Raw genomic sequence first — 14,458 nt, forward strand, 5'->3', positions numbered from 1 at the left:
TGTTTTTACTGAACATGGACGATAGGTCCAGATATGACAGGGTTATCAGAAGTTTGTGGATGATGTTGGTTTTTCATGTTTCCTCTTGTTCCAGTGCTGACAAACTTCCTGTTGGATTCCTGTTTTCATCATGTAATCTGAATTGTTGACAGTTATCAGCAGTCAGGTTTTATATATTTTTTTGTTCAACAGCATTAGTATCTGGATTTTTTGGGTCAGATGAAAGAGCAGGAATTCTGGGACTGACTGCACTCACACACTTGTTCGTTTTGGATGATGCTCCCAAAGCTTACAGTTGTGTTTCTGACTGTTGCTTCCATTAGCATTGTTTTTTTAAACATCTTTGTGTCCATCCCTGTGTTTTTTATCCCCAAATCAGTCATGGCAGAGTTTGATCTTTAGTGTGTAGAGATATTGTGTCACCTCTTCTGCTACTGAAGCTGCTCTGCAGAGACATATTTGAGATATTCTGGCTCTGCCCAAATCCCATTGTTAAATTTTATTTCAGTTGTGTTTGTGCTGACCTCTGATCTAAAGTTTGAAGAGTTTAATACTAAATATATCAGGCATGCATTGCCTTTATTTATCCCAAAATGACAAACTGGAGCTTCAGTTCAAATATTTGTATAGAAATCTGAAAATGTGTTAACTTGTCTGCTCAAATAAGAACAAATGCTTCAAAAATATCCTACATGAGGACATAAAACAAAAAAGTCTGTTCATGTGTGGAAACTTTAATTTGAATTAAACTATTAAAAGTGTTCATCTTTATGTTTATTGAATTATGATAGACTATTGATGACAGCATGGGCATGATGAGTCTGATGAAGCTCTAAGAACATCAGGTTTATTTTACGTCTTGAAAACAAACTGGTTTTGGTGTACCTGTGGTATTTTCACCCCTCACAAAATCAAACTCCAGCGTGTTGTGAGCTGTAGAGAAAGAAAAAGGAACAGAAAAAGGCTCGTGGTTGTAACTCGGCACCGTCGGTGATGCTCCAGAGTCCAGATTCCTGCAGCGACTTGATAAAACACCGTGACGTCAGATCTTCAGTCTATCAAAACAACGTTAGGTGAAGATCTGCAGCACAACGGTCTGGGATCCACAGAGGTTTCCTTTGTCACTGTTTGTAGTATTTACATCTCTGTACACTGAAAAATACCTCAGAACAGAAAAAAAGAAAACTAAATACAGAACTGAAAGCCTACAACTCCAGTGATTGTGTAGAAAACATCTGCATTTCTACAAATGTCTTCATCAAGAGCTGTTGGTCTAAAAATGTCACCATACAGCCTCTGGAGTTGCCACACAAAAGTTAGATCAACCAAAATTCCAGTCCGACAAAAAACTGAGAATAGATAGGATTACACAGCATACTTAAGTAGGATTTACATGAAGTTTGTTCCCCTCGATTCCCCCCAGAAGATCTTTTAGTTCCACCACAACTTAACGGAACGCACAAAACTTAAACTCCAGTACGTGAGTAGCTAAATAGTTCCCCACGACTCGTCCCAACGATGCGGTGTAGTTTCCATTCCTTCCACAGCAGCAAAAACCGTGTGACTTCTTCAGCTTTCATTTTTATTTTACATTTGATTGGGTTCTAGAAGGGGTGGCGGCAGCTGTGACAGGTGGGGGTCTAAAGCCTTGTTCGGTGATGCAGATATAAAAATGGAGAAGGAGGGAGGGTGAGTCAGTGCTGCTGGACAGTAAGTTATAGGCACAGGGAGCGACTGTAGAGGGGTAGGAAGGTGAGGCGGTAAGCACTGTGAGCTGAGAAACGGTAGGAACAGAGGTGGTGTTTAAAGTTGGAGAGGTGCACCCTCACAGGTAGATCTCCCTCTTGGAGGTCTGGCCAGTAGGGGTGGTGGCTGAGTGGCATTCCGCCGCCTGGCTCAGCGGGATCTCCTCCAGCCCAGAGTCTTTACCAGACGAGTCTCCGCTCCTGGGGTAGGCACTGCTGTAGGGTGTCATGAACCTCATGTTGGCCACTTTGGAGTTGTTTCCACCGGCGCCGCCACCACCCGGTCCACGCTCCTCTGTCATCATGGGCTTGGGGCTGCCATTCGCCATCAGATGCTCCTGTCCATCCATCTCCTGATAAGGCACAAAGGTGGAGAGCTTGGGGGTGCTTTTAGAAACCTTGCGGTTGGGAGAAGGCTGGCCGGGCATCCAGCAGGAGTCAGAGTGGCCAAACTCGGTGCACTCGTGGGTGCAGTTACCAGTCATCGCCACGTCGGGAAGAGGCCTGAGGTCTGCAGGAAACAAACACACGAAGAAAGGATCAGTCGCAGAAGCCAAAACCAAAGAGTAAGACATTATGGAATGTAGGTGAAGCTGTAGTTTGACCCAGAGGAATGTAATCATGGCTTCTTAAAGTCCCTCATTTCCTGAAAGGATGTATATCACTGAGAACCTTCTAAGCTGTTGTGTTATGGTTAAATATAGAAAATAATGCTGTCATCTGAAGCATATTGATGTGATCATATAGGTAAGGTAATTTACTCAATGCTCAGAATCTGTAGGACTGATTTGTGGCCCTCTTTCTGTAATGTAGGTAAGCTGTGGCAGCCATCTTGATTGGGTTGACTCAAAGATAAACTTTATGTGAGCGCTCTGTTCAAACTTTACCAATCAGTTTGAAGTTAGACTACGGTTTGTGAATGGAAAAAAAATAAATCACAATTGTATCACAATTATTTTTTTCTATTTTGACAATTCAAACGTTGTGGAAGTTATTTACCAGTAAAATACATGAATTTAAATTCTTAACCCTTCAAAAAATTCAGAATCCTTATAAAAAATCTTAAAATTCCATTATCCTGTCTGTCTGTCTCTCTGTCTATATCTATCTATCTATCTATCTGTCTGTCTGTCTGTCTGTCTGTCTGTCTGTCTGTCTGTCTGTCTGTCTGTCTGTCTGTCTGTCTGTCTCCTGGGGGGTTTGACTTAAACCAAGTTCCGGTTGGCAGCCACAGTGAAAAGTCTCCCTAAAACATACACAAACGTCTCCAGACAATAAAAGTCACAAAGCTAAATGCAGTGTTTAGAGCAGAACATTGACCCTGAGGTTCACTGATCGAGCAGACATGTGAGAATACACGTAGTGACCACTTAGAGATGGAGCAAGCTAGTGTTTAATGCTAGCAGCTAGCCGCTATAATCGGGTATGACGTGCTTCTTCAATGATTCATCATTGTTTATGTCCTCAGCTCTACCGAGCACCCCAGCTAAACACACCAACACACTGCCTTAAACCTGCTCTCGGTGTGTCTGTTGTGCTGACAAAAGCAGACTAGCAAATGGCTTGAGTCGGCTGAGAGAAAATGTGCCAGTAGACTCGTCCAGAAATAATGGCACAGGTGATAGGACGCAAATAGATGGTTCTACGATCTCCGAGCTTTGTTAGATCGTCATCACTTTATAATCCTTAACGATCTTATATCGTCAGATCGCACGGCCCTACTTCGTGGTCATATTTAAACACAGTAACTTATTCAATGGAATCGAAAAACTAAAGGCTGCAGGTAAATAAGCAAAATGACAGCATAAAACTGGTTGTTTAAATAACGTCAACATCACATTCAGAAGTAGAGGCAGTCAAATATGTTTTTAAGGCCGATGCAAATACCAATTTTTAAAGAATATTGCTGTCGATGGCCAAAATCTAAAGCCGATTATTAAGGCAGATGTGTATACGTTTTAGCAGCATATTGATTGTGAAAGACAATTGAACACTCGCATTGTGCAAAATACATTCAAGAAGTCAATAAATCTCTTAATATTTATTGAATTTCAAATATAAAACAAACTTAAAATATTAAAAATAAATGGTGTGTTGGGGTCCTTCTGCTCCTTTCTTCAGTCTAGGCGGCAGTTGGCCACAGAGGTGCCTGATTTTTTTATTTTTTTATTTATTGATATTTTTTCTATTGGCTTTTTAAAATTTTTTTGGCCGATGGCCGATATAGAAATAAATTGAATATATCTGTTGGTCTCTATTCAGAAGTATGACTGATTTTTAAAATTGAGATTGAGTACATTTTTTTTCTTGTTCCTAAATCTGATGAATTTAATTGGATAGGTAATGTGACCAGATATTTGGAGAATCAGAAAGCTCATTAATTATTCAGTCAGGCGAAGGAACAAATGAGGTATTTTAGGGTAATGTTTTTATTTAGATACATATTAAAAATGCCAAAAAGTATTTAATTTGTTTTATCTCGCATGAAGAAAACCAATTTCCTTCAATTAAAACTAGCTCATGTTTAGTTTTAACTGTTGTCACCGGTTTGAGCTGATTTTCTGTTCAGCACAGCAGAACATTTCAAACAGCGCTCCTAAGTGTTAAAGTCGACTGTAAATATCACTTCAGCATGAAGACGAATAAAGGTTTTCAATTACTAACATTGGCATTTCTGTGTGCAAGGATCTAATAAATGCTGCTTTTGTTCGGTTAAAGAAAATGGCAGAGTCATAGTGGTAGCTGGCGAGAGCTCTTATTAACACTGTCATTATCCCGTCACACACACACACACACACACACACACACACACACACACACACACACACACACACACACACACACAGCTCCATCTATTTGTGGGTAATCAATTAAAGCTCTGTTTATTTTTCAAGTCACTATAGTTCACAAAATGCCAGGAACGCCACCTAATTTGGCTGCTGAGTAATGGAATCCAAACATGGAACTCGGGATGCTGAGCGTGAAACAGGATCCGATTTCTTTAAAACAAAAATTAAAAAGATGAAAAATACAAGCTCAGGTTAATTAGAATGCTGCTTGAACAGGAAATTAAGGTAAAAAACGATATAAATACATGACTTATTGGAGAAAAAAAGATGTATCTCCTATGCAATGATCTTGCATACATTCTGTTTGAAAATGTCCCTTTTGTTTTTTAAACACATTTTCTGGTTTTCTGTCTTTTAGGCCAGCAGACGAGAACTGACAGACAGCGAGGCAGAGTTTGCATTTTAAAACAAAAATCAGAGCTCCAAACGGGGAAAGGTCAGAGATGGAAGCAGAAATATCAATGCGTATGCAGAGAGTAACCTTTCTTCTGTGCGTGACATTAGATCATTCTTTGATACTGCAGGCTGGAGGCTCACGGGGGGAGGAGGGTGTCGATCCTCCCAGGGAATGGCACTTATTTCTCAAAATGCCCACAGCTTCATGCATAATTTACATTCATTGCCTTTTTTTAAAGTAGCTACAGTCGGCTTTTCTGTCTGTTTGCAGGTTGATGTGTACGTTCTAATCCTGGGGAGTGCTGAGTAGCGGGCGCGCTTCTCTTTCCTCGCTTTCACCTCCTTATATTCTCACGCCTGCCGCCGGCATGGATTTCAGTTTCTAAGCACTTCCCATGCAAAAGCAAGGTGCTTGCAGAAAATGTAAAGTCATGTGCGAGCAGCTGCTGGGTTCAGAGCGACTGCTTAATAAGTGCTCAGCCTTCAAACGTCGTGTCAGCAGGAGGCTGATGGAACACGTGCTTCTCCAGAGCAGATCCAAACTAATTCCCCTCAACTGGACCAAAGCCTGCGGGACAACTCTGACTTATGGAGCATTTCTAGTTTCTGGGACGTTGCTATTGTGTTGGTTGTTGTTCCCATCAGCAACCAGCTTCTTTGGTCGTTTCTGTTCTTACTCATGTTAAGTTTGTGATGACTTACTTTGGTTTTCTTTTACCTTGCTCTTTTGTCACTGGAATGTTTAACATTTTAAACCATGATATTCCTAATGGAAGAAAATTGGGAAAGAAGGAACTGTGACTTAAGAAAATCTGTGGCTAAAGCAGCCATTTTTGACACAAGTGTTATACATTCTGATTTAGTGTGATTCCAACAAAAAGAAACATCTTTTCTGACTAGACTGTCTCCACCAGCCACAATCTGGTAAGATGCTGGGTTTATTTCCGCTTCAGGCCAGTAACAAGATGGCACCTGTGCTTGGCTTTTCCACGGGTACTTCCTACCCTTTCAAACTAAACTAGGTTTCTCCTTTCCACCATGCTTTTCACTTTCTTTGGCACTGTCCTGGCTAATACCTCGTACAATCACCAGACTCGTTTATCCTTCCATGATCATTCAAGATCAGTAAAAACACGCTATGGCCTTGTTTATGTTTGTGAGGTGCTGAATCTGAGCCAAGTACCTCTAGCAATTTTTTTTCTTGTTTTGTTTTTTTGTCCGCAGCATTATTTTCTAAAACAAGTTTGAATTTCACCACGTACATATTTGCCGCAATGCTGACCCGGCATCTGGGAGCCTTAGATTGTTTATAAGTGGTCAGACCGTGGCGGTAATGTGGTGCAATCATGTCCTTTCTACAAAAGATTACTAGATGGTGGTATAACGTGGATATGGAGCAGTCTCTGCGCTGCTGCGGACTTCACTTTCAGTTGGACCTACTTTGCTTTTTATTGCGATCAAAGCCGTGTTTATCACTTTTTTTTACAAGCCGCTCCAAAAGATGGCTATCACGTATAGCACAGCTGAGCTGAGTTCCAGCTCTAAAGGAGTGAAGCTCCTGGAGCTCTGCATCGCTCCAACTTATCATCTCAACAGCTTCTGAAGGGAGCAAAACTTACTGCTGTTTTTACTTTCATGTTTAACATACAGAAGTTTTCAGCCGGAGCTTGGCAGAAACTCCTCACGTGATCATGACACCACTCCCTGTTGTGCCAAGGCGTAATATGCATTCACAAGTCTGGTGTTGCGGCAATATTAATATCAAGCTTGGCGGAACGAATGCAGTTAATTTCCCACATCGCCATGCCACCACGGCGCATTCATAAGACACATTGTGGTGGCAGTAGTACCCTGATTTGCCGGAATGCTGTGTCTTCTAAAAAAGGGCTTTTAAGGAGAAGGAAGAACATGAGCAAAGATCCAGGTGAGACTTTTCTTAAAGTGTGGTATGGCTAGTAAGCATCACATCGTCTAGCTGTGTTTTTGTTGTGGATGTGAGCCTCGCTTCTGTTGCGGTTTCTCCACCCATGTTCCCTTAGGTCTATTTATTCTTCAGTGGTTCATCTTTCTGTTCCTTCCTTGTCCTTAACAGCTTGATACTTTACCACCTAAATCCCACTAGTTCCTATTCAGGATAAAAGGTGTTTTATAAGTATAAATGTTTACCTTGCAAAAACTGAAATAGCAAAAACAATAAATTCAGAAGAAGTAATCAGAAATGACTAAGTCCTCACACCATCAGCACAGAGGTCTGCAGGTCTGATTGGAGCCCAACACTCATCTGATTGTGGTCAGGTTCATTCTAATCAAACACAAAGACTAATTGGCAACAAATGTGGGGAACCGGGGCGGGTGTCGTTATACCAGGTCATGATGATGGATCAATAATGGTCTTGACCAATAAGATGCTCCTTCAATTCAATTCAAAAATACTTTATTAATCCCAGAGGGAAATTGATTGCTGTAGTAGCTCAGAATAATAATAATAATACTAATCAAGTAATCAAAGAGTTATTGTATATTACAATGGCTGTTGGCAGGAAGGATCTCCAGTAGCGGTCAGTGTTGCAGCGAAACTGAAGAAGCCTCTGACTGAAGACACTCTTCTGTTGTCGGACAGTCTTGTGAAGAGAATGCTCAGGGTTGTCCATAATTTTCTTGATTCTCTGGAGAATCCTTCCTTGCATTATCTCCTCCAGTGGTTCCACAGTCGTCCCGAGAACAGAACCAGGCTTTTCTATTAGGCTGTTGAGCCTTTTCAGGTCCTTGCTTCTGATGCTGCTACCCCAACAGACGATGGCTGAAGAGATTACACTCTCAACAACAGACTTGTAGAATATGTGCAGCATCTTGCTACAGACACTGAAGGACCTAAACATCCTCAAGAAGTGCAGTCTGCTGTGTCCAATCTGTTGTCCAGGTGAACTCCTGTGGTGATGATCGGCTCTTAAAGAAGGTTCTAGTAAAACAAATTTCAGGAAAGCAGATCAAATGTGTTGAGTCAGCTCCTGCTTGTGCCGCTAGTTTAATTAGTGAACAAACTTAAGCACTGATCTCATTATCTCTGTTTTCCTCTGGATTAAACACAGACTTCGCCATGTTTGGGCTAATTTAACTTTAAACTGTGTTGGTGTGTGTTAGTAGAGAGGCAGCAGTTTTTTTTTATGAGATGAAACATAAAAAATTTTAACTGACACAAATCAAAGTCGGCCTGATTTCACATGCGTGGTTTCTGTTCCGTTTCTCAGAGGATGAGCCCTTTTTGAACACCTTGTGATTGATTTTCTCCACAACCTCTGAAGCTTCATAAATAATACAATCATCAAAAAAGGGTTAGAAAAAGGAAAAACATGAAAAATGTACAAATATGAGTTGTTCTTATTCACCCTATATGTGAGTATTTGTCTGACTAATTAACCCCTTAGATTCAGGATGGGGAGGTCCCTACCAGTGTTGTTTTTAAAGCAAACAAAAAGAAATGTTGATTTGTATATGTGTATAGTGTCTTTGGATATAAAAAGCAAAAGGCTCTTCACAAGCACAATACTAATAAAAAATATACTATAAGAATTATAAAAGTATGGAACTCTGAACCTCTCAGTCTGAAATGAGAATACTTCTCCAATATTAAGTGAAATGTCTTCAGAAATAAAGACAAGTCCAGCTGTTTGAACCTACCACCAACGTGAATGACCACAGTGAAGTAATAAGATGTTTCTAAACCTTCGTCAGAGCCGACAGCTGTTCATGACGTCACTTCCATTTATGTGCGGGCAGCAGAGGATGATGTCGCCCTCTGCTGCCCGCATCCTTCACGCTGACAACACAGTCCCGTATATGATCCAACGTGTAAACGCCGTCGTCTCTGTTCACGGTGCTGTGTCTGCCTCTCGTTATCTCTATCGCTTCCTTAATCCATCTTCTGTATTTTTGTTGTTCCCCATTTGTGGTTCGTGGGCTGTCTGGCAGAAGTTCCGGCCGAAACATGTCAGCCGAAGGTAAAGAAAAATCTAATTACTTCACTGTGTTAAATAAGGAAAAGAAGATAATTACGAATCAACGCACGGAAAAAATATGCAGAAGAGATGAATGACCACACTACAACACACTGTGCTGAGGTGGACAAAACCCACATGCAACAGTATGAAGCAGGTTTCTAAGAACCATTTTTGTTTAGGTTGTGAAGAAAGACTGATTTTCTCGTTTTCCATGTGTTGGACGTTGGGAGGGTGCGTTTGGAGGTCTTTATAGAGTCAGCGTGCCAACAACCCAGAGCTGTTTGGGCTGCAAGGACTGTCGGAGATCATGATGGTTTTGCTCCTCGCTGCTCGCATAAAGGCTTGACGGCGCTGTGATGACAGTACTGATTAAGTATCCAAATTCCCTGGAGCATCAAACACTACAAAACACTTATCAGTTTAAAAAGCTCCCTGAAGTGCTAACAGGAAGACGGCAGTGTCTGTGCCTTCAGCTTTCTTGTCAGTACTTATGGGAAGTTTGAAAAGTTCTGGGGTAACCCCTGGAGGTGAAGGCATGCTTTCTCCCCTCCTCTCAACGATACCTGGAGCGGGGCTCGGTTGTGGCGCTGTCACAGGGCCATGCCGCAGAATTCAAGGTTGCCACTAATAGTCAAGGCTTTCCAAAAGGAGTAGCCCTCCTGAGTTTTTTATTTCCCTTATCTGTACTCCTGAGCTTCAGTTAACCCCAGGGACCCTCACTCACCCTGCTGGCCTCTCTTCTATGCATAATACACTCCGCTACCTTGCTCACTATTTTCCAGTTGAACTAATTAGATTTCAGAGTCCCTGCTCAGGAAGATGTCTGTGGTATGAAATGGAAATAATTTCCAGATGAGTATCTGACATTTTACGCTGTCGACTAGAGTAAAGAGCCAAGGCGGATTGGCTCTCTCCTCCCCCTCCTCCTTTGCCTCCTCTTCCTCCTCTTTTTTCCACTCCATCACTTTAGTCGCAGAGATATGCTAAATCCTCATACTTCGTCTCTCTCGCTCAGTCTGAGGTGATAAATGGAAGCAAATGTACACAAAAGAGAGTTTCTCCCTTTTCTGCCTATGCTTGAAGTGTTAATGTGTTTAATTACTTTGAAGCTGGGGTTTCGTGTGTGTGTGTGTGTGTGTGTGTGTGTGTGTGTGTGTGTGTGTGTGTGTGTGTGTGTGTGTGTGTGTGTGTGTGTGTGTGTGTGTGTGTGTGTGTGTGTGAGAGAGAGAAAGAGTTTGTCTTGTACTGAATTCCACAAGAAAACCTTCAATTAATGCCTTTTCTGTCTTTGGCAATGGCTCCAATTTATCTTACAGGAACAATAAAGGAGTGAGAGGAGGTGCAGCGTCTCTGAACGCTCAAAGACATTCAGGAGAAAGAAAAAAGCGAGTTTCCTCCACTGCAATCAGCAGTGATGTCAGCTGCCCACACACTTTACTTTTAGAGACTGCTCGGAGGAGGCTTTCACCATGACGGTGAGCTCTAACCAGCCAGATCTAGGTTGTTTTGGGGGTTCTGACCCTTCTTGGTCCAGATCGAGTGGATTCAGTGTTTTATTACGGACCTTAGCTATAGATCCCTACACTACACCCAGCTTCTCAGTTTTTTAAACTGATGTCATGTTTAATTATGGGGTCCTCTTCAATCATAGGTCCTCTATCTGAGAAGTATCGAAGGAACAGAGAAGGCTGGTATCTAGCACGTTTTAATGGTTTCTCTGCTGCAACACACTTCATTCAGTGGTTGAACCAGCTGTGCAGCAGCTCATCAGGCTCAGAAGAAGCCTGTTAATCACCTGCTGATTGAAACTGGTGTGTTGAAACTTGGGTTTAAACTAAAATGTGCTGATACCAGCCCTCCGGGCTTGATCCCCAGAGTCCCGGGTGAGAGCCACATGCGCTAACCAGTCAGCCAAAGGGACATCCCTTTGGCTAAGTAGCCAAGGCGCATAAAAGATTTTGTTCTGCAGGTCGGTATGACCTTGTTCCATTGTAGGCTCAGCAGGTCTACCATTGGCACAAACAGTTTGTGTCTGGCCAATCACAGCACTCTACTTTTGTCGGGCTGGTTTAACGTTAGTGCTGCAGTGGAGAAAAACAACAAAGATGAGGTTGGCTCACGAACGCTGTTCCTTTGAAATGGCTTTGACTTCAACTATGGACCATTTAGCCTTGGGCTTTCTTTGAGACATGGGCAGATAGAGGTAATTCAGTAATTTATTTTAAAAAAGGATGTATTTGCTACTTCTTCAGCAGTGGACCCTACCATTGACTGACATTTGTAGAGCTGAGTAGGTGTAATTGTTCTTTACCTTGATTGGTCCTAGTGCTGACCAATCACTCCTTTGAGTAAGTTTTTTCAATGGATTGTGGCCAGACTATAGGCCAGGCAGCGTTATTTATTTAGCACATTTCATACACAGAGGCAATTCAATGTGCTTAAGTATAGTATAGTATATTTATTGTATATAGTATAGTAACTGTGCCCAGGTACAGCCTGAAGTCTCGTGGGAGTCGTGCCTTTTCAGTGCTCGGTCCAAGTCTTTGGAATGAGCTGCCAGCCGACGTAGAGCAGGCCAAATCACTGGAGACCTTTAAAAGTCCACTAAAAACACATGTGTTCTTGTTGGCGTTTGGACATTGAAGTTGGGATTTCATGGGCAGCATCACTTTGAATGTGTCTGGATCTGATTATGGAAACAGGACTGATATGGATTGCGAACTTGTACTCGGGATTTCTTATTGTATTTTAAATGGTTACATGTCTGTTTTATTGTTGTGATTTTTATTGGTGTACAGCGCTTTGTTTGTCTGTTTTGGGCATGTGAAAGCTCTTTATAAATAAAGTTGATTTGATTTGATTTGATAGTACTTTTTATAGTTTTTAGTAAAGTATATTTACATTGGAATTTCCAACCAAAAAACACTCAAGATCTATATGAAGAAATACATTTTGAAGATTTAAATAAACCTAAAGTCATAATTGAAGTATGCTGGCTGATGATGCAGCTTCTTCTATTCCCCCAACGTACCAGTCTATATTCACACCAAACTTCTGCTTACTGGTTTGTATTCCTGTTAGAGTCTTCATCTGACTGATCACCTCTCACAGTTCAGCTTTCATCCACTGAGAGGAGGAACTAGCCAAGCATCATTACATTAGACTGATTTTACTCCTGGAATACATTTTTTCACTTTGTGTCATATAAAGCAGAAATCTTTTCCATGAATAACAACAATAAAGCTGTTTTTGTAGAGGACACACAAACAGAGAAAGAAAGAAAGGGGGCTGCTGTAAACCTAAATCTGTATTCAGTGTCACACACACCGCCTGAGTTCACTGATGCTTGTACAACACAAAAACACACACGTACACACACTCCTGTCTTTGGTGTTCTTTCCCTCAGCAGTTCACTCTGATCCTGGCTGTATCAGTGTGTTCAGTACTCAATGTTCCCATAAAGATTTTACAATCATCAGTATAAAAAGCTTCTCCAGAACCATCTCCTAACCTTCTCCCTAAATGCAACAATTCTGGTAAAAAAAAAAAAAGCAGACATGTTCATGTAAACCTCGACGGGATAACGTGTTTCTGTCTCCTACAAATGGATGTATTAGCTGACAGTTTGAAAATACCTGGAATAGTTTGCTTTGTGTCATTCTCATGAACTTTGGTGCAGAAATGAGCAATCCCCCTGAATGTTCACACAGCGCTAATGGCAGGTCACAGCCAGCTGAAACCAGAGCGACCAGGATAAAAATAGAAATGTTCCCAGATTTGTTCAAACTGCAGCTTTGGTTCCAATAAAAAAATATATATACTTTTTATTTTTTTTTTATTTATTTGTGAAATGCAATAAGGATTTTCATCTGTTTGTATGCATTATTTTAAAACTGATCAGAATAAATATTAATTTAAGATGGATATTACCTCTAAAGCCTTCTGGTCCTATCAGCCAAGCCATGTTGTTTATTATTTTATTTATTTATTTATTTATTTTATGGTGTTACCAATCTTGATACATCTGCCCTCTGGACCAGGAGCTTCAGATGACAGTTTTTAGTCTTCTTTTGTCTTGTAACATCGGTATATCCATCCATCCATCCATCCATCCATCCACCAATTATCATCCGTTTATCGGACGTTGGGTTGTGGGGTCCCTGACTTCCCTCTCCTCAGTTGCTTGGGCCAGCTTATCTGGGGGGGGGATGCTGAAGCCTGGGGCTCACAGAAGACAGATGCGCTGTGCCACAAAAGTGCCGCGGTTTTGTGAAGTCAAATGGTCACACAGGACTCGCTATGCCACTTATCGCTTCTTGGAAAATCGCGTGATAGTCTCAACTTAATATGAAACCATCAGCTAAATGTTTGAAATGCACCCAGTTGAAAATACATATCAAAGCTGGTTTCTGATTGGACGAAGCAGGCTGGGATGGTTTCTTATCTTATACTGACGTAGGGTCCACATCAGGAAACTACAAAAACTAGCTAAACCCTACAGGTTCTGCCAAACTGTTAAATATGATGTAGACTGACTCTGAGACCATGTTGGAGACTGAAATGTGTTAGTGAGTAGTTTATGTAGATATTTGAGCCTTTGTGGAAGAGAAAAATTTATCCACAAAAAAATGAAAACAAAATATTAAATCTGTGTGTAGTACAGTCATTTCACCTAGAAAATGGAAAATACACAAATAAATAACTAAAAATCATTCACACCCGTGATGGTTCTCTGGAAACATCCGACCAGAACTGATTAGACTGAGAAAGTAGAGAGGTGAGGTCGCTTCATCCACACAGACCTGTTCCTTTCCCAAAGGCTCAGTCCACCCCCCACCCCCCCCCCACCCCCCCACCCCCCCCCCCCACCCCCCACCTCACTTCAGTGGTTCAGTATCCCCCCCTCTCCGTTCTGACCCACCCCCCACACCCGAGGCTCGCTCGGTGCAGAAACCTTGCCGGCTCTAATTAAACTTTGGGCAGATTAGAACTTTGCCTTGTCAGTCTTTATTCATGCTTAAACAAGTTATTTCTTTTCAGAGAAATTAAATTAGCCGGCAATTAATTAATCGACACAGAGCTGGGAAGGAGGACGAAAGGGGGGAGGAAGGAGGAGAAAGAGGGTGGCACGGAGGTGAGGGAAGATGAAAGCGGAGCAAAAGGAGACCGAAAAATGGTGGAAAAATCTGGCGGACAGAGGTGTTTGGCAGCAAATGAAGGAAAACAAGACACAGATTTATCTCCGAGATGAAGCGAAAGAAAGAAAGGAGAGGATATTAGATATTTAAATGTCATCATTTCTTTCACTAATTAGCAGGAGAGAGCAGTGAAGATGAAAATCTTTTTCTTTCAAACACTAACATTTGATGTTTTCTGAAGCCTCCTTCCGCCTTACTCAGAAAGGTTATTAGAAATCACTCCATCCCCTCCCTCATTCTCCAAATCCAAAATTAATTCACCCCCTGACTCC

At 41.6% G+C, this 14,458-nt stretch overlaps 1 protein-coding gene across 4 annotated transcripts in view; it reads right to left on the minus strand.

Annotated features, from left to right (window-relative positions):
* Positions 1-714: 714 nt before the first annotated feature.
* The window catches only part of LOC107380771 (protocadherin-1), a 240,387-nt gene continuing 226,643 nt past the window's right edge, over positions 715-14,458 (minus strand). For 2 of the 4 annotated variants that reach the window (XM_054739398.2, XM_054739399.2), the window contains exon 5: positions 715-2,256. In XM_054739398.2, coding sequence (XP_054595373.1) covers positions 1,826-2,256 — 431 coding nt within the window. In that variant the 3' untranslated portion in view covers positions 715-1,825. The remainder of the gene's footprint in view (positions 2,257-14,458) is intronic. The other 2 variants (XM_054739402.2, XM_054739400.2) reach the window with 2 other exon arrangements.

Source organism: Nothobranchius furzeri, chromosome 1 (assembly GCF_043380555.1).
Source record: "Nothobranchius furzeri strain GRZ-AD chromosome 1, NfurGRZ-RIMD1, whole genome shotgun sequence".
NCBI lineage: Eukaryota > Metazoa > Chordata > Actinopteri > Cyprinodontiformes > Nothobranchiidae > Nothobranchius > Nothobranchius furzeri.